Here is a 25550-nt window from a genome sequence, read left to right on the forward strand (position 1 = left end):
AATACAGTACTTGCCTTAGCACAGGAAACAATGACAGCAACAGAAACAAATTTTTTATAAGAAGTTTATTTATTTTGCATTGTGTGACCATTATACAAAGTAAGCAGCCAGAGCTGCCATTTTGTCCTTGGGTTTCTTTGGGTTGGGTCTTCCCCCAGGCCTCCGCCCTTTTCCCCTTCCTCGACCTTGCCTTTTCCCTTGTCCGCCACGGTGCATGGGGTGCCTCATGGCTGCGTGTTTCAGCTCCACCAGGTCTTGAAACACAGGGTCACAGAATACACAGCCTGAATGCTGGGTCTCATCACCAGGTAGAGGAGATTTGGCTTTGTTGAAATCTACGTCCACAAGAGCGGCATCACACAACTCACAGGTCTCTGGTGACACTCGGACTTTGTGGGCATTCTCAAAGAAATGCACAATCACATTGCATTTGTTGCAGGCCATCTTCCACTTGGGACCTGACGTTGAGTCTAGCACCAGAACTCCATTCTCACATTCAACACACTGCCCAATTCCAAGCATGCTAAGAGAATGCTGGCATGTGGGGTGGGTGCATTCATTACAGCCCATTCCTGGTGGAAGAAGAGTGAAACTATACCACTGTGGAATCCTCTATATTACTGCTGCTCAGTTTGCAGAAAGTGAGACACAGAATTGAAAGACAGCTTAGTACGCTATCAATTTTCTAAACCACTGCACAACAGAACAGAACTCCAAAAGGAGACCTGTCTTTTCACTTCTTCAGAATAACCCCTTGCTCCCAATCGTACAATGACTCCTAGACAATGCCACTGTACAGCACATTGTTTGGATATATGAAGTGCTGAAAAAACATTTTCAATTAAATGTATGACTCCTAATTGCTCTTTACAGTTACACTGTATGCTAATAGCATAAGACATTTTTAATCACAAGACAGTAATAAAAAAAAAAAAATGATGTCAGAAAGCTCCAGCCACTCATTCAAAGCCTCCAAGCATTAACTTACATAGCTTTTGATCTCAGTTACTATACTAACTGCTATGCTATTTTTGCCCCTTCTTACATCCTTCAATAATTTCTAACGTACCATCTATATCCCTGTATCAAAATACAGTTCTCCCCCTCTATCCTTAATCTATAGTCTCATCCATATAACAAATGTTAGAAAGGTCACCTACTGTGCATGTAGATCAGTTAATATTGTATTTTCTTCATAAAATCTGTTGTGGTTTATTCAACATTCTGAGTAACAGTTTTCCTAAAAACTGTAAGACGTGGCTGCATGACCAACTCTAAAACATTTCTCCAGATGCTCCACATCCTTTTAGAAAAAGATGGATTCAAAAAATGGCTCATCTTCTAACATCTGAATTCATGCCCAAAATGCTGCTATTTTGACAAAAGCAGCTTTCACTAAACTCCAGGAACACTCAAGTAGGAACAATAGTTGAAAGCACACCAGCCTCTCTCTTCTGTCTTGTAGCAAAAGCAGTAACAGCAGCCTCTCATATTCAAGAAAATACACAGGGAACTTTCACAAAGATAACTAACATTTGAGCTAAACCCCCTGCATTTTATTTATTTTACCTTTTTTCATGTCCCTGAAGGGAGGATGGTTGTAACAGTATGGACAGAGTGGGTAGCTCTTTCCTCTGGATCCAGACGACCACAACACCAGCTCGAAGTCATCAAGGGGGCAACGCAACTCTTTGTAGAGCTTAATTGTACCGTTCTGTGGAAGACTGTAGGTATCATCACAGTGAGAGCAGTGCAGACGACTTGGTTTGGCCTGGAAAGAGAATGCAACTCTTCAGAACATCTGTATGGCCAGTTCAAAACTTGCAGGAAATCCGGCAGTGACCACTCTGATTTGCACTGCATAGAAAAACTGCATCAGGCTTCACCCTTTCCCCTCCTCCCCATGAAGTGCTTTCTTGACAACGACATTTGAATCCACACTGAACAATGGCAAGGGGGTTTCTAATCACTGCTCCCCAGTAAGTGAAATTTAAAATCCAAACACAATGTGAACTTACCTGAATATATTTCATAAAACGATGGCATTTGCCACAGCGGGAAAGAGGTTTACCTGTGGCAGCTAAGGGTGAAAATGACACTTCCATCAGCTCATCCATACCTGGAGAAAAAGGAATTCCATCTGTGTTAGAATTCTTCCCCCAGGAGGAAACTTCGCACAATACTATTTACAGGACCAGTGAAGACGTAGTGGGAATTAAAGTAGTTCACCACAATTACACTTCCTTGTTCAGGATAACTTTTTTTTCTTTAATTATTATTTTGCAATAAGCATCCACAAACACAGCAGAGTAAGTACTTCAGCTTGTTTGAAGCTTTTCACCACTACGCAGTCACAAAACCAATTTTAAGTGGAATTTTGGAGACACGATCAAACCTCCTTTGTAAAGCAACAGTCCTGGCACAACTTTCAGTGAGCCTAAAACCCTAAAAGCAACCTCATTTGAAAGTACAACAATTTAGTAGTTGCTGTACATGTGAAATTCCCTACAAGTTTTACCTGCAATAGAATCCACAAAATAGTGAAATTTTCTTTTGAAGATGTCAAGGGTATGCTCCAGGACCTGGTGGTAATTTGCTTTACCCAGAGCTATCAAGTTGAGTTGCTTCTCCACAGCACTGCGGATTGTGGGAAGAACTAATTCTGCATCTACCAGAAAAAACAAAGACAGTAGCAACAAAGCAGCAGCAACAGTCGACCAAAAACAGAAGAAACTGCCTATATATAAAACGATATCAAAATAAATTTGAGTTTTTACAGATTTTAGAATTAGTAATACTTTCCTAGAGGTATCTCTTCAGACAAAGATTATTTATACAATGACAAAAGCTCCTGACTTACTGAAGGGGACAAAAAGTAAGAGGATGAATTTGGAGGAGAGCATTCAACTGACCTATTTTGTAATAACCATGAACCAGAACAATTCCAAGGTTTGTAGGCTTTAGTCTCCGACCGCTCTCCACTGTGACATAGTTTCTCTGGCAAATGTTGTTGATGTGAACTGGAATACTTGCATCAGTTCCTGCCACACAAAGGAAGACAAAATAATCCAAAGTTTTCACTGAACTACTAGCTTCTGACTTCTCTGGTTTTGTGTCATATTACAGCACTTCTGAGACTGCTTTTTGCTAATACCCAGTTTCCAGTGGACAATATCTCTATCTGTTGACTTATATGTTCCTTTGCAGTTCTCAGAAGGCTGAAACATGTTTTAACCTTAATCCCTTCATCTCTTCCAAGGAATTAGTGATGGGAAGGAAGCTATTCTCACAATCACTTGTTCTGGAAAAATAAAGTGGAAAAAAGATACTGTGTTTGTATGGACTGGACATGTTTATGAAAATGTACTGAAGGAAGCAAGTCAGATTGAAAAAGAAAAATAACACTGTAATAAATTATATAATAAAATACTTAAAGACTATTGGAGCCAGCAAAACTGAGGCAAACTGCACAGACAGAAAACCATTGCTAACAACTGGAGGCACATTCTTCCACGCAATAGCTCTCTATGACACAGAAGTGCCAAGGAGAGATTAAGAACATTTTTTTCTTTGGTCAGAAACTGGGCATAAGGATAAAATGAACGAAATGTGGGGAAAGCAGAATCTACCATCCACTAAGAGGTGATACAGGCATTGTGGTTTGATGGGAAAGAGATCATGTCTGGACTTATTCAAATGAATACTGAAAGGTCATTACCAACAGAGAAAGTTCAGAGGGGTGATTCAGACCCTTTGCCCTCTTAGCAGATGTATTACAGGATAAATGTGTGTTAAGCAAGCACCTACCAATGCCATGCTTTTCCATCAGTGTGATGAGTTCTGCTTCTGTCAGGTAGTCAGGAGGACTGGTTTGCATTTCCAGCAATTTTATTTCCCCAACTGGAAAGAGATCTCCTTTCTCACAGCAGGGAAGGCTCTCTTCTAACGGAATGCTGTGCCAAGGCATAATTTCTGTGAACCCTGGAGGTAAACAAAATAATGAGAGCTTATCTTCACAGCTTACAAAAGGCCAAGACTCCTATTTCTGATTTTAACGTGGGCTACACAATGCATATCAAAGTTGAGAGGCTGTTTGCCCTCCCTGCAGACAATATTTGAAATACTATATCAAGAAATGGGATCTCCCACTGCATCAAAGCTGTTCTGTGGAAAATTGGGTCCAGCTGATATATGGAGAGAAAAATGAAACTGCAGAAAAAGAAAAAACCAACCAAGGCTTTCCTCAAAGGAAAGCATAGTGCCAAAAGTCTTACCAAATGGATGGGAAGAGCCTCTTAAAAAGAAAATGCAAATACTAAGTTGTATTAATGTAACAGATGACTTGCTGTGAACATTTCACTGAGGGTACTACAGTCTTTTTCCTGAGGCTCAAGGAAAAAAATTAAAAATAAAAATAAAAATAAAAAAAAATCAATCCTTGTATAATATAAATCACAAAAAGCATTTGCAGTCTGAAAAACAACAACTGGTCTTTACACTGGTAAGTGTGGCACTAAAAACTTTGAAACTACTACGTGGGAAGTACATCCTTTTCTAGGGTAACAGAAACGAAAAGACAAAGATTCAGTCCTTGTGATCTTAATAAGCTCCAGGAAAAAAAGTCTTAAATTCGACTTGCTCCAAAACTTCACTTTTATATCTATTTAATGCATGAATTGGTAATTCATGCATTGGTCATTCAAATTGTAGCTAACTACTTACTCCCTGGTTAGTCTTACCTGGTGAAGTTACCACTTTTCCAACGCAGCTAAAACGTTCAGGGCCAATACTGAAAGAAATGTTGGTTTGTAGGTACTTGCAGTCAGCACTCACAGTGGCAATGAAATGCCTAGTTATGTACTCATACAGTCGCCACCCATCTCCACCTGGGGATAAACAATATCTTACTCCCACAAATAAGTCTTGCAGCATCATATAAAATCTGCACTAGAAGATATCAGATTTCCACAGAAACCACAGGGAAAACTGGTACTAAGAGAAAATAAGATTCAGAAGTCCATCCAACTTCCCCTTTAAAATTGCCTACCCATAAAATCACATTAGAATCCTCTGTTACACTGTTTTGTGTTTTTTTTTTTTTTAAATGTTATCAACCAGATTGCCTGGCAAACTAGCATAGCACAGACAAGAGCTACGTGCAGTTTCCTTAATCACAATATATAGCTAGGAAATCAAATAGTGGAGGTTACACTGTTATAAACAGAAAACTAAGCTTCTAAGTATCAGTCTTGTGCTTTGCAGATTTCATCCTACTGTGTATAAAGAAGTTTTACATAGCCATTCCGTAAGCTACATGGTTACTCAGTTTACTTCTCTATCAGAGCTGATTTCACTGATGGCTGAAAATCAAGATTTACAAGTTTTCTACAACAATCTTAGTTATTCCTAATAAACACATCACATTCACTATACTTCCTTATAATTTTTAAATCTCTCTTTAACAGGTCACAGCATAGAGTCAAATCTTACATTTTAACAAAATGAACACAAAACACAGAGGAAAAAAAATTAAATTCGGCTGAAGTCTGAATTTCAAGCAGAAATATTTAATAAAGTTTCAGCACTTTGAAGCCATTACAGGGCAAATCTGAGAGTTCTGATCTTTGCTGTTATTAGAAACTTAAGGTAAAGTCTGCTCTTCTGTCCAGTTCTTCCAATTCAGATTTTACATTAAAACCTAAAGTCTTTTAACATAGCTCCCAAACCTTCAGGAGCAGATTTCCTCAGAGCGTTCTAACACTATTCAATTTGTCTATACCTAATTCTGCTTCTGTTGCAGCTTTCATTGGAGTGATGGGAGGATGGTCCCCTGCATCATGGCCTTTCCTTGGACGATTGATGCCTTCTGATAGCAATGCTTTTACCTGGGTGAAGGAAAAGAGAGAAAACAGGCTGAAGTGGGTAGCAGGTCACCACTATCAGGTTAAAAGTTTTGTTGAGATCAAACCCGTAACTACAATATCTGTATGTAAAAGCAATTACAGATCAAAACGTACAGGTGAGATGTGTTACACCATGGACTAGAGAACCATCTGTAGAACAGCAGAGGTGTTACTTTACGTACTCACCGTTTCTGCCCAGTAAGGATTATTAGCTTGTTGTCTCAAGCATCCCTTCAAGTCAAAGTTTTCTGGATAATGGGTAGTTTCTGTTCGAGGGTAGCTGATATAACCCTGCGTATACAGACGCTCTGCTATCTGCATGGCGTGCTGCGGACCCATTCCTGGGATGGCACAGGAGAGGAGAAAATCATACAGCGATCTGTAGATGGTTTGGTTGCCGAGTCTTAAAGCATACCTTATCAAAACATTTCCATTAGTTATAAATTACTGCTTGTCCTTTCTGTAAGGCTTTTGCCACCTTGATCTGACCCAGCATTTCTGACATGCTTTCTAAACGTGTTTCCCAAAAGTGATACACTGTAGGGAGAGGAGACTCATCAAAACATATTTTATACAGGCTTGATTTTTTTCAGCTGAGAATCCAAAGTATTTTGCTCTAAATCAGTGTGAAAATCTAAACTTTTACACGTACCTAAAGCAGCACTGGCCACTCGTAGCATTTCTACCGTGTTCAGAGCCAGTGGTCTCTGCTTCACCTTCTCTTTTTTACTCACAGATTCTACCTAGAAAATAGCATTTTTCCAGTAAAAGTTTTGAAGCTTGGTAATTGATAAATGCATAATTTCCGTTATGATTAAAACCACGTGGTATAACTACATTACCTGCTTTTGTCATATCTGCTTTGATTTTTTTCCTTAGAACAGTAACCATCAAATCTGGTGGAAATCTGACTGGAAACAGCTTTACCAAATGCTGAAGGTACAGCCCAAGGGTCCCTTCACACCATGGACTAGATCAGACCTACCACTGGATATGCAGAAAAGCAGCTTATTGCTATCTTCACTTCCCATTTAGCTCAGCAGCACATTTGTCAGTGCTGCAAGGGTGTAGTGCTCAATCCAAGTAGTGGTCCCTAAAGATAGGGATCTAGATTTTTGAAGACTTCGCACAGCCTCTGAATGTTGATAGCTGTTAACATTTAAATCCCAACACACTGACAAACAAGTATTGAACAGAACAGAATTACAAGTTAGTTGGCTATAAAGACTGCACCATACACAATTAAAAATTTAACTGCAGGAGTGCTGTTACACAAGTAAGCAAATTCTGATCTGTACAGTGTCCTTTGGGAAATAAGAGGTCTGCTCAGAGTTCTGAACTGCATTTCTCAGCAAGTTCAGCAATGAAGACTGCTAATTCCTGTCATGAATGATGACCATTTCCAAAGTCCAGAATGGGCTTCTGTTGAGATGACCATACCAGTGCGACTCAAACGACACAAACTACAATCACGAACCTTTTTGCTTATTGTTTATACAAAGTTGAATTGAATTTAAAAATATTTCCTAACTTTCTTCACCAAAAGAACACAAAACCAAAACAATATACAGTAGATGAAATATTAAGTATAAAGCATCTCCTTTATGTGAAATATGCTCTAGCAACACCTAGTAAATACTCCTACCTTTGCTTCTCTTGCCGTCTTTGTTACATTCAGGAACATCTGAGCAATCTCACGATCAAATACCCGCACTCTATCCCAACCCAAAGTGAGAGAACTTTCTTTCTCAGGGTTCACCTGGTTGATCAAAAAACAAACAACAACAACTAAACTCCCACCAACACTATTATTAAAAGTGCAGAATGCACTTTTCCAATTATTATTCCAATTATATATATATATTCCAATTATAATTCCAATTATTATTAATATATATATATATAATTATTCCAACTATTCCAATAATCCAGAAAGTAAACCCTAGTAATAGATGTTCTACAAGAGCTCCAAGCACACAGCTGTACTCACGTTCCAGTGGCTTTTGAGAAACAGCGTAATTTGACTTCAGGAGAATGACTGGAATTACTCTTGCAGTTAACTGAAATTCTATCTTTATTTTTAATATTTGGAATAACAAAGGCAAAAAGGGCAAAAATTCAACGTTTATCATTTTGACTTGCAAAATTAATTCTTTGCATTAAAAAAAAAAAAAGTGTATGTAGGCCCCATTCCAAGTCCCACCTACAAAAATAAATATGAACTAATCAGTGTGTGTGCATGCAACTCCCTGAAAACGGCACCAAATACTTGCTAGCACAACACAAATAAATGAGATGTATCAAAAAACAGATGAGAGTAGACTCTGGATTTCACCTTTTTTTTCTTTTTAAATTTTAAAATCTAAAAATGGCAACTTCTTACCATCTATCTTCTATTTATTTACACAATCCATGTCATCACAAACAGTAAAATCATGTTGGTTTGCTCTCCAAGCTTGGACAGCAGCAAGGCTATAAAACTGCCATAAGCAGCCAAAGCATTCAGAGGACTCAGCATCAACACAATGAACATTTTATTTACTTTAGAATTCCAATACTCAGCAATGCCAATGCTTGCTGGCAGACAAATTTATTCTTGGATTCAAATTAACACCACAGTTGGTCCAAGGACCCCAGGGAACAATAGCAAGCCATTTCAAGTAGTCTTTCTGGCTGGGTCTAAGCTTAGATGGTTAGCACTGAGGAATTCTTATGGGCAGCATACAATTACCACTTGAACACAGAACTGACATCATCAAATCTGCTCTAGAGAGAGTGGTGACACACACACACATGTAAACTGAAAGAAAATAACAAGTAAATTGGAGGCACTGTGAATCCTTGTCAGCAGCTACAAATTTATGAATGGACAAAATGAAAATATTAAGTGCATTTCTTTGTACATAAGAAGGAAAACATGCTTTAATCAAACAAGTAACACAAAGCTTACTTTAGCCTGCAGCACCCAGTAAGTCTCAGGCTTGAATGACTGGATTTTGTCGTGCCTTTCAACGCAGAATCCAAGTGTTGGTGTTTGACATGGCCCGAAGGAGATGAGGGAGCTGTCTAAATTTCCATATTTCCCCTGAAAATACTTGGTCTGAAATCTTAAGGGGGAGATAATATATAGCAATAAATACATCAATATCCTCATTCCCATGCAAAGAAGCAACTTTCAGGAACTTTTCCAGATACGTATGAATAATTTGCTAAGTCACTCAGGTATATACATATTTAAAAAAAAAAAAAACTATTTTCAAAAACAACAAGTCTTAAAGCTAAAGAAGTTAGAATTACTTTGCTTCCTAGAATTCTGCTTACTCCCAAGGAAGTGTGAGAAGACTAAATAAGATATCTATTATCTGCTGACATTATTTTCTCTAACCTAGTTAAAGCTATAACACATTTTTCACTTTACAGCACAGAACTGTTTGCTTTGGTACTCAGTAGAATTAGCCACAGCTCTAAGGCGTATTTTGCTGACAGAACAGTACTCCTGAACCTTTCATAAAACTACATCCCATCTATGCTCTCACCTTGTAAATGCACAGCCAATTCTGAGATCCAGCTCCTGGCGGGCATCCACTGAAAGAGCTTCATTGCGATTGGGCTCTCCCAAATGATTCATAGCATTGCAGATGTCTGTGTCAGTAATAGAACTGAATTTAGCTCTATAAACTGTCCTTTCAGTGCTAGGAGGTTTGTTCATAACAGGAAGAACAGCATCAAGAACCTAATGAAGATCAAAAGCAGATTTTATAAGTAACTGAAAGCTCAGGGTTAAATCAGTTTTTCTCTCAGGAGCAAAAAACAAACCAAAACCTCCCCACAAAACACCTGCTGATGAGTAACTGTTTTCCTCGTTCAGTAAGATATCATGTCAGTACATAAACTGATAAGAACAGTATTTGTCTGTACACTAAAAAGCATATTAAGAACTACAAAAAAATGAAAGATCTGTATATCAAACAGCAACTGCTGGAAGTGAAACACTATTCCTAGCTCAGAGCAAAGAGTCTCACCACTGTAGCTGTTGTACTACGAATATCTGATGAACGTGCATCAGTTTCTACCTAGGTTGCCAAGGCACAGTAATGAAACAGTGGTATTTAAAGAACTTAAATACTTCATAAAATGTGCTTTTTAAACAAGAGAAAAAAATAGTTTTCATGGAGTGTATAATCAATGAATATTAAGACGTTATAATTACAAAATAAACAAGAGAGTTTGGCAAAGCAGATTATGATAACAAGAAGAGAATAGATAGAAAGCTTACCCCTGGGCTCACTTACAAAACTCCAGCAGAGCAGATCTCCAGCAGAGATCCTTCCCCACTGGTAGCCAGCTCTTAAACAGGTCTAGGAGGGGTGCAGCCTGGCTCCACCTCTTCTGGCAGCACAGCTGCATTGCCTTCACCTGTGCTCCCCTGGCTGACTCAGTGCTCCCTCAGGTGATCAATCAGAGGCTCAGGCTGTGACCCAGCAGCTCCCATACAATGGAGACTTCAGGGAATGGGATTTTTTTGAAAAGTCTCTGTACACCACAAAGTTGTAGTTCTACATCTTTAAGGTGCAGAGTCCAAACTCCTGCTGTAAGCCAACATTTACAAACAGCCTCTATGCTCAGAAGTGTCTCAACTAAGCTAGGATAATGGAAATTAATTTTATAAGGATGGCAAAAATAACTAAACCAGCTGTGAAATACTGACTCCGACAGAAAGCACTGCTACATTTCAACATTTAAGAGATCTTATTATTCCTCTCTGATCTGCAACATCAACGAAATCAATTACACTCTTTGACTGACATCTTATGAATTCAAAAACACGAGCTTTTCCACCAAGGTTCCCCATGCTTTTAAATTTTTATTTAACTTAGTTTGAATATTACCATGTATCCAAAGAACAACATACTGATAGTACCTCATGCTACAAATTAATACAATATGGTATTAGAAATCTTACTTCAAAACAGATGTTTTCTCCCTCCTTATCACAATCCAACCACAAGACAATGCAATCACAGCCTCTTCCCTCCACCTGTAAAAGAAATTAGCACAGTAACCAGCAACTCAAACAAAAAATCTCTTCAGTAACTGTACAGCTTTTGTTTCTGTTTTAAAGCTCTAAAGATTGATACAATTTATTTGGTGCAAAAAGAATTGGGAGAAGAAAGCAAAAGGAACAAGAAAACAGCATGTAATTATAGAATGGTTTAAGAGAAAAGAAAGATGTGCTTCACAGAACCAAAAGTCTGCCTGAAAAAATACATATATCAGCATGGATGGCTCTGCAGTAGCAGAAGGCTTCTGAACTCCTGCCCCACACTATATGCATGATCTTTGGCCCAGTCCCTTCCCCTTCCTCTGTCTTAATTCTCACATCATTAAATCAAACAAACAATAACAACAACAACAAATCAAGAACGACTTTTCTAGCTCATAAAGATGCCAGGAAATCTAAACTTATCCAACAGATATCAGTCTTACACCAAACACCTTCTTTCCAGAAAGAGTATAATTTTGAAAAAGGATCCAAACTATCACTTTCTTCCCACAGAAGTGCACATGATAAGAGGCTAACAGAGATATTTTGAAGGAGCCATTTGCAGACTAGATCTTCCATGTGCTGTTAGAAGCCAAACACGTATCCAATACACACAGGGATCGTTTGTTTTGACACAAATCTCAAAAACATTTCATAAGAGGAATACCTGTAAAAACTTCACCATGGTCAGTTTGGGATTCGCTTCTTTCTTTTCTGTGGGAGCTTTGCTAAAAAGTTCTGCTGGATCCACCTTGTCCCAGCTGTTATATTTTCCTGAAAAGCAGAAGTGCATTAAAGTAGAGCTGTAAATAAACATTAAAAACCCCAGAACAATAGTTTGGCTGTCAAACTTTGTCTTGGAAAGCCTTCCATCCTAATGCATCTTGCTTTACTGGATATCAAGTGACCTCTTAACTCTGTGTGAACTGCAGCTGTAATTCTGAGACACGGCAGACAGAATTTAGAGACATACTACACATCTTTCAGAAACATTAATGTGAGCTATTAAAAAACTCCTGTTCCTGCAATCAGTTATCAGGCCAGGGAGCAATTTTTCCTGGTTTTCACAGTGCACACAAGAGGTGCACACTGCACTCTTTTATCATTACTCATGGCCAGCTATGTCACAGCCCTATTATGCTGTGAAGCATCCAGTACCACCATCTTCTCATATCAGAGCATTTGCTCATTTCCCTTTGTCAAAAATAACTGTTCACAAAATTGTTTAACAATTATATGACACTGTACTCTTTAAAGCACTGTAATTCAGAATTTAATAGTTGGCAAATTAAGACTCATAATATAATTCAGGTATTGAAGATGTGTTTGCACAGTCATACAAGTCAGCCAGGGGGCTAGAAACAAAAGTTAAAAACTGGAGACCACAAGTGATATTGTCATACTCCCTTCTGCTCTTGTTCTCTTTAATGCTTTTCCTGAAGAAAACATCATACACGGAAATAATCCAGTCCTTGAAAATTTTACAAGCCATATCAGTTAAAACACTCAATGAACAGACAAATACCTATGAAATCCAAAGTCATGACATGACCACACACAGATGTCATCTTGAAACGGGCACTCTGCCCTATAAACGACCCCGAGTACTCATGCACAGAGCATGCACCATTCAGCCCCTTGCGAGAGGACATGCTTCCTGTGGGAATAAGAACACAATTAACAACAAAATACAAACTAAGAAGTAATAAAAAAACAACTACTGAAACATTGTTCTTTCATAATTACACCCCCTTTTCTCTAGACCAGACAACTAGGATCTTCCTGCTCATAAAATTCTAACTCTTTGATCAAGGTTTTGCTCCAACTATTGTTTTAAACTTTTTCTGTCATAATTCATTTTCGGTTGAAATATCTAGAATCTCCTTTATCTTTCCCCACCAGAACCACAGAATGGCTTGCGTTGCAAGGAACCTCAGGGATCATCAAGCTTCAAGAGATCCTTAAGCAAATACAGCTGGTTTTCTGCTATCCACATCATTTACAGAATATTTACCATTGCTTCAGAAATTCCCAGACACCAGCTTACTACTTGACTGGCGTTTTCCAGAATCTGTATGCACTAACACACACTACAGCCATACAAAAGAGAATCACAGAACAGGTTGGGTTGGAAAGGACCTCAAAGATTATCTTGTTCCAATGCCCCTTCCACAGACAGAGGTGCCAACCACTAAAGCAGGCACTGATCAGGCTGCCCAGAGGTAACAAAAACAGATTTCACGATTCTCAAGTTGAAGAAACAATGGAACATCAAAATACGCAGAATGAACAAAACGAAGCACCACTCAGTAATTTCATGAACGGGCAGCTGCTCTAAGCCACTATTCCAGTGCCTGCTACCCCAAAGACAATCAAGTCTGCCACCTGGCTATCTCTTGACCTCACTTCTCCCGCAGAGATCTCAAGCACTGCCTCACGCAGCGAGGCTCTGTGCGGACCACGTCCATTTCCTCAGCAGGGCAGTGCCTCCATTCTGCCACTGCCAAAAAAGGACGAAACCGAGCCGCTTCCATTCCTACCCCTCGAGAGGATCTTGGCGATGGACTGCGCCAGGGAAGGCTTCTCCGCCACCATCAGCACAGTCCTCATCGTGGGCTGCCGAGACACGAACTGACAGGCGGCACAGCGGTTCGGTTTCCCGGAGCCCACGGCACTCAGCTCACGGACGAGAGCCCGTTCTCAGCGTGGAGAGAGAGGGAACGCGGGAGCGCGCTGCGCAGCCCCAGCGACGAGCAGCCACGCATCGCACGAGCACGCAGCCAGAACCCGCCGCTCCGCGGAGCAGCCCGCAGCTTCACGGCGGGAAACGGCTCCAGCGGGCGCCCCGGGGAACAACTGGAGCCCGGGGTCGGACGGGCCCCGAGAAGAGCCCCGCCGGAGCTCCCCGCCGAGCTGAAACACCTCCCAGCCCCGCACCTCAGCGAGCGGCCATAGCGCCCGCTCGCACTTCCGGGGCACGGCGCCGGAAGTCGGGGAGCGCCGCGGCACCTTCCGTCCCGCCCGCTGCGCCAGCGTCCCCTGCCGGTGTGGAGGAGTGACGGCGAGCCGCTGCCCCGCTCCCCACGTGCGGCCATGGGAAGGTCGGCGCGGCTCTGCCCTGCCCCGCGCGCGCTCCTGTGGACTGGCGGCCACCGCGCAGAGAGGGAAGCGGAGCGGAGCAGAACGGGCGGCAGCACCACGCGTACGGAATGAACTGAACAGATTCATCTTCGCTTAGATTAGTGGCATTATTAGATCTACAGGTTACTAGGGAAGGAAACAAAGCCAGGGATCTTTATTCTTGGCAAAAGCAAATCTGTGAGTTGCTAAAACAAATGTGTTCTTCAGTGCCTGGTTCTCTTTGACATCTGGGGAACATCTGGAACAATCAGTATGCAAGTTAACACAAAGCCTTCAGAGATGTCACAGGCATATTTTCAATTTCCTCTACGATAAGCCTGCTACAAAACCCACCATCTCTTCCTTTTCCAGCACCCAGCAGTTACTCTGTCCCCGTTCTGAAGGCTTCTCTCTCCCGCGCTGCGCTCACGGGGACACAGAGCGCCGCCCAACCTTCGAGTGGCGTTGGCCGCAGAACGTTACAGCAAACGGCGCTTCCCAGGCAGCTCAGCGAGGTGCAGGTCTGCCTCTTCCCGAAGATGCAGAGCAGGACGCAGCCGGCCTGCACGCCCATTAACAAACTGTTGCTGATTAAGGGTCAATTCCCAGATCAGAACAGGGATAGGGTGTGCAGCACTGCCCTACGTTCCCATTTCCTCCGCCCCGCTGCATCGCTCCATCTCCGCAGCCACCACCACGGCCGGAGATCGGGCGGCAGCTGCCCCACTGCTGCTTTCGGCCGCTCAGGTCCAGGTGAAGGTTTACCGCCGCCAAAAAATCCTCCGGCAGCCCCGCCACCCTCTGCATGTCCATACACGCAGGTTCTCTTCAGCAACATCCGGCGTGCCAGGACCACGGGCGGTGGGCGCAGACCGAACGGGCTCCTCACGACCGTCGCGAAGCCCTGCCGGTGTTGCGCGGCTGACGGCACGCCGGGCCAGCAGGCAGGAAAGGTTCGGAGCGCAGAAGGACGGCGCGGAAGGACTCGGCCTGCCGTGCTGCAGCCGGCGCGCTGCGGAGCGCTTCCCCGCCAGGGAGCGGTGGCGGCGCGGGATCGGGCTGCTCGGCCCGGGCCGGGCCGGGGGGCGCTCGGAGCCGGCGCCCACCTCAGCCGGGACGTGGCCTGGAAAACATCTGCGGGCCGGGAGTGCCTTGCCCTCGCTGCCGCCTGTACAGCCCCGTGTTTTCCGGCGCCGTTTATTCCTGGGTTGTTTCGGCGGATGGTTATTTCAGCGGCGAAAGCCCTCGTCTTGACATCCGTTCCGCATCGGCAGAGCTTGCGCCGTGCCTGAGCCTTGGGCTCCGCATCTCTGAACGACTTCGGTCGTAAGACCTCGGTGCCTGGAGCTCCCGGGCTTGGGCAGCGGCTCCCCTCAATTCGGGGGTGTTCAACAGATCTGATTGCAAAGTTTATTTTAAGGGCAAGATAGGAAAATCTGCAGAAGCACCAACTGTTGTGGAGAGCATGGTCACTCCTATTTTCACTTCTCTTGGCTCATTCCTGACCTTAGGGTAACTTTGCCCTATTTGTTTCCAAACACACTCGAAGAGATGGTCATGATATTAATAAGTATCGACAAGAGGATCAGGCTGGCAGAAACACATCTGGGAGGATGCCATAGACATCAGAAATGATGGAAATGCAGGTGATGAAAAAACAGTTTTTCTTCTTTTTTGGAACTAATAAAGAACTATGAGGCCACAAAAATGTGCCTGAAATCCCGAGCACAGGTCTGGTCTCCAGATACTTCAGAGATGGGAAGCAGGAGTCAACTGCATACAGAGAAATAACAGCTCTCAAAGTACTTTGGGTTGAAGCAAAAATTACTTGTTCCTTATAAGAAATTAAAAAAATTATAATAGAAGGAAGAGGAGAAGGAAGAAGGTGGATGCTGGCTGCAATAGGATATTCTTACTTCCTGGACTCACACACTCACACACACAACATCTCGTAGGATCTTGACCCAATTTTCCCCTTTGGTAGTAGTCTCTTATTCAAAGAGAAATGGAAAAGACCACAGATAACCAAAGCTCTGTGTTAGAAAATACTCAGACTTCAATCCCGTATGTATCCAAGTGTGTTTGCCAGTTTGTGCAGTACTGGCAAGGCAGAAAGGCTCACCTACTGACATGGTGGGGGAACATGTCACATTAAAGAGACTGCAGAGCTAAACGTGCTCATTTATCTTCTGAAGCATTACTTCTCATTTAAGGCTTTCTTGAAATTGATGGAAAGGATCTATGTGAATGGGAATGGATCCACAAGGATGAAACAGGAGAAACTAAATACACATATTGTGTTCAGGTTTGGTCTTGCACCGACCTCTGTGTTCCAGCCCAGTTTGCGCACTGACAATAAACCACAGTTCAGGTTGGATAATCCCTCTCCAAATGCAGTCTATGATAAGAAAACAAAACAATAACAGAAACAAAGCAAAAAGAAACAAAAGCAACATGGTGGTGACCATCTGAAATCCATATCCCCACGTTCCCTGCGTGTGGGCAACTGCGCTGCAGACCTGAGGGTACAGCTGTAGGAGATGCAGACCTCAGCACAGACCTCAGCTGCTTTCATGCTGTTATTTGCAAATTGGTGCAGCACAGCCACGTTGCCACGAAGGCCCCATCTCCAAGCCAGGAGCTGAGATCAGGGAAGTGCAGTTCATGTGGTAGCCTATCTGAGCAGAAAGATCTGCACAAGTTGCACTCTCACCACAGTGTGCAGACATGCTCTGAGATCACCTCCCATCAGCAGGCTCAGCGTGCTTCCCGTCCCTGGAGAGCCTATCCTCCCAGAGGAGGTAACGTTGTCTGCGTGTCACATCAGGGAAGTCACTGTCACAGGGCACTGACGTGCAAGCTCTCCAAGAGCTGATCTACCTTCCAAACTCCTGCACAGTCTGTCCTGCACTGTGACCGGCTCCTCCTTCCCCACCCTGAAGACCCACTACGGCTACCCACGCTCTCATACCCTGGCTCCAATTCCAGGCTGATAGGTTGCTTGCAGTCACATCTCTGCTCCATGACCAGCATCTATATGCTCCCTGTGTTCCCAGCTGTAATACTTAGCACGGAGAGATGCAGATCGCCCTGCTAACAACCTAACCCTGGTCTGGCAGAACAGACTTACATGTGCTCTGGCTACAGTCAAATATATTTGCAATTTTAAAGACCTTTTTCAAACAAATCAATCTTAGATACCAATATACCTTGACAGAACCAACATTTGGATGTGAGCAAATATGTGTTTTATAATTCAGAACCATACAGGCAGGTTCAGACAGTCTTGTAAAGTCTGCTGTATACCTAATTACTCACATCTCTGCTTTCCAAGTGTCTGAGCTGTGTAAATTGGGGGTGAGGTAAATTCTTTGCTGTCACTTTGCAGAAACTTCAGCTGTTTGTTTGGTTTTGGTTTTTGTTTATAATTGGGTTTGGAAATTGGGATTTCTGCTTTGAGTTGGGTTGAACCCTCAGGACCAAGAGGGTCAGTCTGCCTGCTGACCTCATTTGGAGCAAACCAGAAGTTCATTTTTGCCTGAGTTCTACATCCCTCTCCATCCAAGCTGGGGCAGAAAACGTAACTGCATTTTTATGTTCTAGCCTTTCTTACATCCTTTCTCTGCCCCACACCTCTGAAGTTAAAATGACCCAAAGAACCATAGCTGCACTGCTCTTTGTTCAGGAGAAATCAGCGATCTCCCCTCACATGCAGTCCTTCTCCAGGTTGCAGTAGCTGTGAAAAAGCTGGAGAACCAGCCTTAGAAAAAAATGAAGACATCTTGTAAACAGAAAGCTCTCAGAACACGGTTCATCAGTACTGCATTTTTTTTATATGAGAGGCTCTTAAAGCCTCTTCCTTGCTCTGCCTGTGGCTGTCATCTGCTCTAATAACAAATTTGGAGCTGTGGGGTTGCTGTTTCACTGCTTGTGGCCCTGGCCTTTGAGCTGTGAGTCAGTAGTGTTATACATTTCTAGTTAACATCCATGCTTGTGCTGAAGTCCACATTTTACCTCCACTGTTTGGATGCTTCTGCGGCTCTGGACCTGTGCCACAGCTCCCTTGCCATGAGCTCCAGCAGCCCTGCAGTGGGGGGCACAGCAGCAGGGAAGGAGCCGGCTCAGTCCCTGTGGGTGTTAGAAAACCCCTTCCCTCTCTCCTACAGGAGACCAGCATATGCCTCACTCTTTACAATTAGAAGCAAAAATAAAATAAAATCAAAAAGAACCCAAGTGGGTAGAAATGTTGTAGAGAAGAAGGAGCTGGCACCTCTGTGAATCAGGCCCAATTAAGACCATTACTGTGGCAATGAAAATCTCTTTCACTCAAGTTTTACTCTCCAGCTGTGACTACCTAACCCCACCTGGACAGCAAGGGCCATACATCCCCCATTCAGACTACCTTCAATGAGTTTGTTAGCCCAGAAATAACATCAATCAGCAATTGTTTTTGAGGTAGGGAAGCAACTTGACAGATTCTTTCAAAGGAGAATTAGGTTCCTAATTATCTGTGACCTTGTGTGTTTCAGAATCATTATGGCCATTACAGGACATCACTTGTCTGTACTTTGACTGTCCCTGCTTCCTTTGCATTCCTCGGCATTTTCCTATTGATTTTCAAAGAAGCTGATGGGGTCACACTGACAAATCCTCAGTACCTCCAACAGCTCATAACCAGAGTGTGGGATGAAAAGCCGTATATTGCAGGAGTGGATAAACTTGGAGCCCTGAGCTGCCATCTGGGAGACAGAGACAAAACAGCACCCATGCTGCATCGGGATGGGCTTGAATGTTAGGGCAAAGGCCAGAAAAATGGTCTGGGACACTGATGGGGTAACTCAGCTTCCTGGGATCCTCCTGATAAAGCAGCAGTCGGGCACAGAGTCCTGTTTGCTGGATTTCCCAATTGCTGTTTGCAGGCGCTCGGTGGGAGTAGAGCTGTAGCTGCAGGATGAAATGTGAACAAAGCGGAGAGCTCTATGCGGTGACAGGGCGCTGCGGCTGCTCCTGTCTGAGCATTCTGAAATTGCATTCCTCTTTGCAATTTGATAGCTTCAGAGGTATTTTAATGCACAGCCTGCTGCCATCGTTGTATCACCTGAAGCTGATGAGAGAGGGGCTGGATGATCCAGTGGCAACACGGCATTCTGCACATATATGAACGAGGAACTGGGGCTGAAATCAAAGAGCAGCCAGCTGTCAAGAACATTTCCACGGGAAGCTCCTGAGGTCATTTTTCTACAGTTTTCAAAATAACTCTTAACATCTCTGCAGAGCTATCAGGGAGGTACTGCATCAGAGACGCTCCACTTTAGGCCTCTGTGGGTGAAGTGACAGAAGGGGTTAACTGGGAAGGGGGACCAGGAATCCTGGAGACATTTTCAGATACCTGGGGTACCTTCGGCTCCACAGCTCTGACCTCTGACTCTCAAAGTTTATCAGCACATTCACTAATCAGAGGTGTTTAATGGAACAGCCACATGGATTCCTGGCATTCTTGAAACGTTATAACCCTGTCAGTTGTACGAAGACGAAAAGTCTCTTGCTTTTGAACTCCATAGAGTTTGCACTGTCTTAGAATCCTTTGATAAATACTTGCTGGATTTCTTACCTCGCTGCTCTAATCTGCGAGGTCATCCAGAAAAAAAAAAAAAAAAAAGTTTTATTCTGTGGTCATTCATCACTTCAGTGGATCAAATCAATGTTTTCTCAAACTGTGGAGTAGAAAAAATGTTGTGTGCCTTGCTTAGGAAAGCCAGCAGGTAAAACTTTGATTTTCATGTTACATGCATCATTTATGTGTTCTTGGTCCATAAAAAACAAATGTCAAATATGCTTTTGCACAAATCTTTCTCACGTTACTTAATTATCTCACTCAAGGACCCAAAGGTTTTTATCGACAGAGTCCACGTGGGTGTTCTTCCTTCTCAGCTCACACTGGAGAGCTTCACCACAAAGCTCTGGATCCAGTTACCAGCAGGGAGCCAAGCCTGGCTGGAGGAATGTGTGACCCAGACCTTGCCCAGAATTTAAATGGACCCATATTCACATAGGCTGAGATGCCCAGGTCACTTCTGCAAATTAAACTAGATTTTGGCAATCACTTTGGGCACTTTTTAAAATTTAATTCAAGCCCAGAACACATATATACATACACACAGCATCAATGTTCATGTAAGAGAGCTTGCATTTCGAGCAAGAAATATCTATGTCAAATTTCTGGTGAATGAGCTCCCCAGAAAGCAAGCCTTGCTGGCACAGATCGTCTGGGGAAGCAGACTTAACTTGTCAGTGTAAGGAAGCCTTGTCATAGGGGTCCTGGCATAACAGGCAAGAAAGGATCGTGGATGTACCGGGAGCTCACGGGTGAGCTGGCTGTTGTCTCCACTATGAAGCTTTAAAAGCAAACAGATCACATAATTTATGAATGGCTTCACAGGAAGGCTCACATTTATCCCAAAAGGCTATGCCTCAGTGTAGCAGACCTTCCAGCACACTTTCCAGGTGTCTCTTCTGTTTTCGACTTCATTTGATTACTCATAGCTCTGTTCTTCTACCATTTTTCCTAACGCATCTGTATTTCCAGATCCCCCATCTGCTGGCAGATTGTGCAGCCAAGCTTCAGGCACTTATTTTGAAGTGGACAAAGCAAGAGCCTGACCATTCCCAGGACAGGGGAAAAGCATACACAAAGAAGATCAGTTCCTGCACACAGTGAGAGCTCAGGTGCTGCCACAAAGGCAAACATCGAGCCAAACCGTGTCACTCGTGGGCCAATCTAACCTCACCCATCGCTCCACATGCATCCTCCTCCACCTCTTGGCTTTTACCCGGTGCTGAGAGCTGCGGAGCACTGGGGACATGTTGAACAAAGCACTTCCCAGAGGCACACAGGCAGGCAGCAGGATCTTGGTGTTAGCACGGAGCTGGGCTCAGATCCTAGAAGGTATTCCGTAGCAGTGCTTGGAACATCTTGCTCTTCTTGTTACCTCTCCTGACCTAGCAAATGAGGGGCAGGATAGGAGCAATTTTTGTATCTAGGTCAGATCTTAATCTTTTCTTCGCCCTTTACTACAGAATCACTCCCTCCAGTTTCCTCTCAGCACCTTTCAGGTTTGCCTTTCAACTGGTGATGAAAATTTTCTGTAATTCTTTCCCTCTGCCCTCTTCAGTCCAGGAAAGAACCATTTGTACTGAAGAGGATGGCATTTTTCTTCATTTTCTTTCACTTTTCTTTTTCTTCTTTCCTCTCGTAGTCCTGTGTCTGACTGATGTAACACAAGGAGATATTTAAAACCACAGAATTATAGAAACACCCATGCAAGCCAGATTCTTCTTTGATTTATTTTCCCTCACTTACCAGAGCTGCAAAAGGCAGCTGAGGACCCACTGATATAAAAGTTAGATAAACTCTGTACTAGTGAGACTCACTTATCTGCCTCCAGCCTCACGTCCCTTTGGCCCACGAGGCTGTGGAATAACACTCCATAGATACTCATGTCACAGATGCTTTCTGCATAGTCTCCAGCGCTAGCTCCTCTGAGGATGTGCCATTCCTCCTCTGGTCTAAGATCCAGTGCTTTGCCACAGTCTAGGAGTCCAATCCTTACCAACATTTATATCTATATTTTCAGCTCTACCATTAGCATCCTTCAGAAGGAATCCCAGAAGTCATTTTGGTCTGGAGTTCACATTTTGGTTGGAATCTGAACCAAGGCCAAAGGCCAGCAACAGCCACTCCAGAACCTGCCCCATGCCCCACATGCACAGCCCTCTGCAGGCCTTCCCCTTGCAGACCCAGATTTCCTCGAGCAAGTTCTGCCCTTCGGATAGGGGCTGCACATTGCATGCTTAGTAATGCTGGGAAAGTACTGGGATTTATTCCTCCACATCTGTTCCCTCCTCCCCTGTTCTTCCTTTTAGGGAAGTGGCAGGAAAGCAAACTAGAAAGTGTTTGAAACCTGCCAGCCTCTTGGAGGCTGAAACATTTTCCACTTCCAAGAATGTTACTGGTTTAAGACTATAGGGCAAATTGCTCTTTAAGGGGAAGCTCATGAAACGCTAATGTGTCTGTATGCCTCCTAAGGCTGCAGGTTATATTGGCTGCTGGTGAAAGTTTAATCATCCAAGCTTAAGTGAACAATTTAGCTGAAGTGAACAGCTGGTTTCACGCTTCACCTACTGAAATGCCGAGCCACGAGGCTCCCCGCTCGCTGCGCGCTGGACATGGCTTGCTTTCCACGTGTGCCACTTGTGCCTGCTGCTTGGAGCCTGGTGTGCAGTTCTCTGGGAGCTGCGAGAGCCCGAGGTTGACAAGCTGACAGCCGGGCCTTTGGTCACTGCCCAACAGCCACCACCCCCAGCCTCTGATCTCCGCAGGGGCGGCTCTGGCTCAGGGCTGCTCGCTGGGCTCTGCGTCTCCATCCTTTGCACACTTCTCCCGCTTTTGCTCCTTGGATGAGAAGTTATTTTTGGCTCTGTTTTACAGTATTAAATATTAGCTCTAGGCTTTCCCCTCTGCACGGCATAATCCTTTTCTGTGTGGGTTTTTATATATTGTTCTTTTGACATTATCACTATCGCATATTAATAAATTAAACTTTTAGTTCATGTTACTCTCATGGGCCAACATATATTGCTAGGGGATGAAAAGAAGGGATTAAACTGACTTAAGATGTTCTGCTCTTGTATCATGCTACAGAAGATGCGGAAGAAGAATCAGGGATTTTTCTTGGCCCTGTGTCGTTATATTAATAGCAAAATTGTGGGGTCATAATTTTTATTACACTCTTTTAATAAGCTATTGATGTAGACACATTTTACACCGATGGGGAAAATATCATTATGCTGGAATTGTAACGTTGAATGTTCTTAGTGGAATATCACAAAGCATTAGGAGAACAAGCCTTCGTGTGACACTGAAGGAAGTTTTAGCAAGCCTAGGGAGGAGGAGAAGGCTTGAAATAGGAAAAAAAAAGAAAAAAAAGAATAAAAGTAAGTCTGAACATTACTGCCTGGGCTTTGTGAGTTAGTAATTAGCACAGCAACTGGAGAGCTGCTGCCACAGGCTGAACTCCCTGCCAGGAGCATATGTGGGTGCCTGATGTGACGCCACTTACAGTCAACAAGCTCCCATAATAAGAATGGGAGAGCCATTCTTATTATGAATGTAAACCCCCCCGGGGGTTTACAGCTTATGCTGAGTTTCAAGGCATATGTCACATCTCTGTCTTACTACCACAAACAGTGCTGAGTTGTACAAAACTGTCTTACTACCACAAACAGTGCTGAGTTGTACAAAACTTGAGTGAAGAATAAAGCAGTGTCATACACAAGTGCCTCATCAGCCAGCTCCAAAACAAGCAAAAGGCTAGAGGTGACCAGAAGATTTGCTTTAAGACGAAGGTAGATGGGATTAAACACTACAGAAATCCCCCCAAAGAAGCAGAATTATAGGGTTGAAAGTTGGAGGTGGAAAGGAAGAAAGCTCCGAGGCGCGCAGCTGCTCCATGTTAACTCCAGCACACGTCCAGCCCTGGCTGAGCCACCTGCACCTCCACCTCAGCACTAAAAAGCCAGCAGACAAAAGCCTTTCCCCAGAAGGCCCACGCAGTGTCAGGCTGCTGCGGGGCTCCTGCTGGAGCAGGCACCTCGTCCTGAGCACATCACATCTGGCAGTCCTTTTAGCCGTCCTTACTGCCTGCTCCTTTCTTGCTCAGGCACCCAAACACCACAGCACTGTGCCTGTTCTGATGATACGTTTTATCCATGGCTTCAAGACTGCCTGCGAATCAAATGTTCCTGTGGCCTCAGGTTCTTACAACGCCTGAGATATTTACACTGCTGCAAGGTCCTGTTTGTCCACCTAAAGGCCCCCATGTGTTCTTTAACTATCGTTACTACTGTTTTGTATCTGGTGCCACTCCAGATGTGGCAAGCTTGTTGCTAATACTAAAGGAAGTCAGTTCCTTGCTCTGGAAACCTCAGAGAGACCAAGAAACTGTTGCCTTAACTGTTTTGCTGTTGCCACCAGCCCCGTGCTGAGATAAATGGAGGTTCTGCAGAGATCTTTCCATCCCAGCTCCAAACAGTGACTCCTGGGTTATGATTCCTGCTTGAAGCCCTGTCAAATGTGTCTTAATTTGTTAACGGTTTTGCTCCATTAGTCTGAGTCTGCTAAAAGGCTGTAAAAAGTAATAGTCCATTTGTGAGTTTACAGCTATTAGCTACAAGCATTAATTCATGTGAAAAAACAAAAACAAAACAAAAAAAAGCCAACCACCACTATGCACCTACATACATCCAGCCAGTAATGAAGTAGTGGAGATTACACAGTGGGTGAGGAAATTATTCCCATTGCAGATCTGGTGCATGTTCATCTGCAAACAGCCACTCTTCCCACCCCAAAACAAGAAGTAATAACTTCTTGGTTTTAATCACACTGTCAGTTCTAATTGCTCTACAGATAACATCACGGGGTGGGTAATTGGTCCTTTCAGCTTCTCCGTCATAACAGAGTGACTGCTCAGGAGAGGGAAAAATTCTCAGTCTCTTCAAAAGCGAAAATACACCAGCCACAAGTGCATGGGAAATGAGCCTTCTGGTGTCACCACAAGCCAAGGTGGACCTGCAGGACAGCCCCAGGCAGGGCGACCTCACCAAGCACTTCTCCCCTCAGGTAATCCCCTGAACCCTAAATACTGGTGATATATTTACTAGCCAGAGCAAAATTCTGCCAAACTGAAGCCCAGCAGAGGTACTGTGGGAATATGGCATCCCTGGTCTTGTAGACAAAAGAATGGTAGTCTTACGAGACAGTTCATAACTGTACTGTTTTTCAGGATGTCACAGACTGAGAGCTCAGCATCCCATTGCTGCAGCTCAAAAACATTACAGAACCCCGTCAAGAAAAAGCCCCAGCTCAGCAAAGCGTGTGCTCTGTGTGCACACAGCTCCACTTGTGTGGAAGCCAGCTGACTTGGGACTGCTGAGAAGAATTTTCTAGCTTTCTGCATCAGCTCTGCAGCAGTAAGAAATTTTTGCCTGCCTTTAGCAAAATAAACATGGCTGTGAAGATAAGATGAATAGGAAAACAAAAGAACTTATCATAGCTAAACCAAGACTCAAGTGAGACCACATGGAATGGGAAGCTGAGAAAAGAAAAATATTAGAAAAATGCAGATCGTATTTAGTGAAACAAGATCGTGAAAGTTAGTGCAAAGCCAGTGGAGGAAGGGGAAATGCTCTGAGAGAAATTCAATGTTTTCTCAAGAGCTGTATGTGCTGCATACCCACGGATGAATAAAAGGCTCCAGTAGAAACTGAACAAGATGTGGAGAGAGGCTGAGCTCAATGCTGATCAACACTGCAGCCTTGTTCAAGTAGGAAGCTGCAGAAGCAACCGTGCTTTGACTATTTCAAGACATTAACAAAGTAATATTTCTCCACCTAAGGCCCTCCCACAGAGCAGCTGGATTCACAGG

General features: G+C 43.5%; 1 protein-coding gene across 4 annotated transcripts; it reads right to left on the reverse strand.

Moving 5' to 3' along the window:
* Positions 1-47: 47 nt before the first annotated feature.
* Positions 48-13919, reverse strand: TOP3B (DNA topoisomerase III beta). 4 transcript variants are annotated; one of them, XM_052691110.1, is made up of 17 exons: positions 13488-13919; positions 12473-12604; positions 11615-11721; positions 10867-10941; positions 9440-9636; positions 8854-9010; positions 7549-7662; positions 6556-6646; positions 6090-6244; positions 5780-5885; positions 4740-4886; positions 3808-3981; positions 2913-3041; positions 2519-2668; positions 2019-2119; positions 1570-1771; positions 48-572 (listed from the first exon to the last, which is right to left on the reverse strand). In XM_052691110.1, the coding sequence occupies exons 1-17, from the start codon at positions 13555-13557 to the stop codon at positions 91-93; spliced, it is 2589 nt and encodes an 862-aa protein (XP_052547070.1). In that variant the 5' UTR covers positions 13558-13919; the 3' UTR covers positions 48-90. The 4 variants fall into 4 exon arrangements, with proteins under 4 accessions (XP_052547070.1, XP_052547071.1, XP_052547072.1 ...); XM_052691111.1 differs by having other exon boundaries at positions 48-592; XM_052691112.1 differs by lacking the exons at positions 10867-10941; positions 11615-11721; positions 12473-12604; positions 13488-13919 and adding an exon at positions 10180-10265.
* Between the last annotated feature and the right edge of the window lie 11631 nt (positions 13920-25550).

This window comes from Tympanuchus pallidicinctus, unplaced genomic scaffold (genome assembly GCF_026119805.1).
Source record: "Tympanuchus pallidicinctus isolate F22 unplaced genomic scaffold, pur_lepc_1.0 scaffold28, whole genome shotgun sequence".
NCBI classification, from domain to species: domain Eukaryota; kingdom Metazoa; phylum Chordata; class Aves; order Galliformes; family Phasianidae; genus Tympanuchus; species Tympanuchus pallidicinctus.

Excerpts from the sequence above, each read along its gene's own strand:
- TOP3B (XM_052691110.1), bottom strand. The coding sequence starts at position 13,557 with ATGAGGACTGTGCTGATGGTGGCGGAGAAGCCTTCCCTGGCGCAGTCC. Across the intron at positions 10,942-11,614 it reads CCATGGTGAAGTTTTTACAG|GTGGAGGGAAGAGGCTGTGA; the intron begins GTATTCCTCTTA and ends TTTCTTTTACAG. Across the intron at positions 6,647-7,548 it reads AGACGGCAAGAGAAGCAAAG|GTAGAATCTGTGAGTAAAAA; the intron begins GTAGGAGTATTT and ends GCTATTTTCTAG.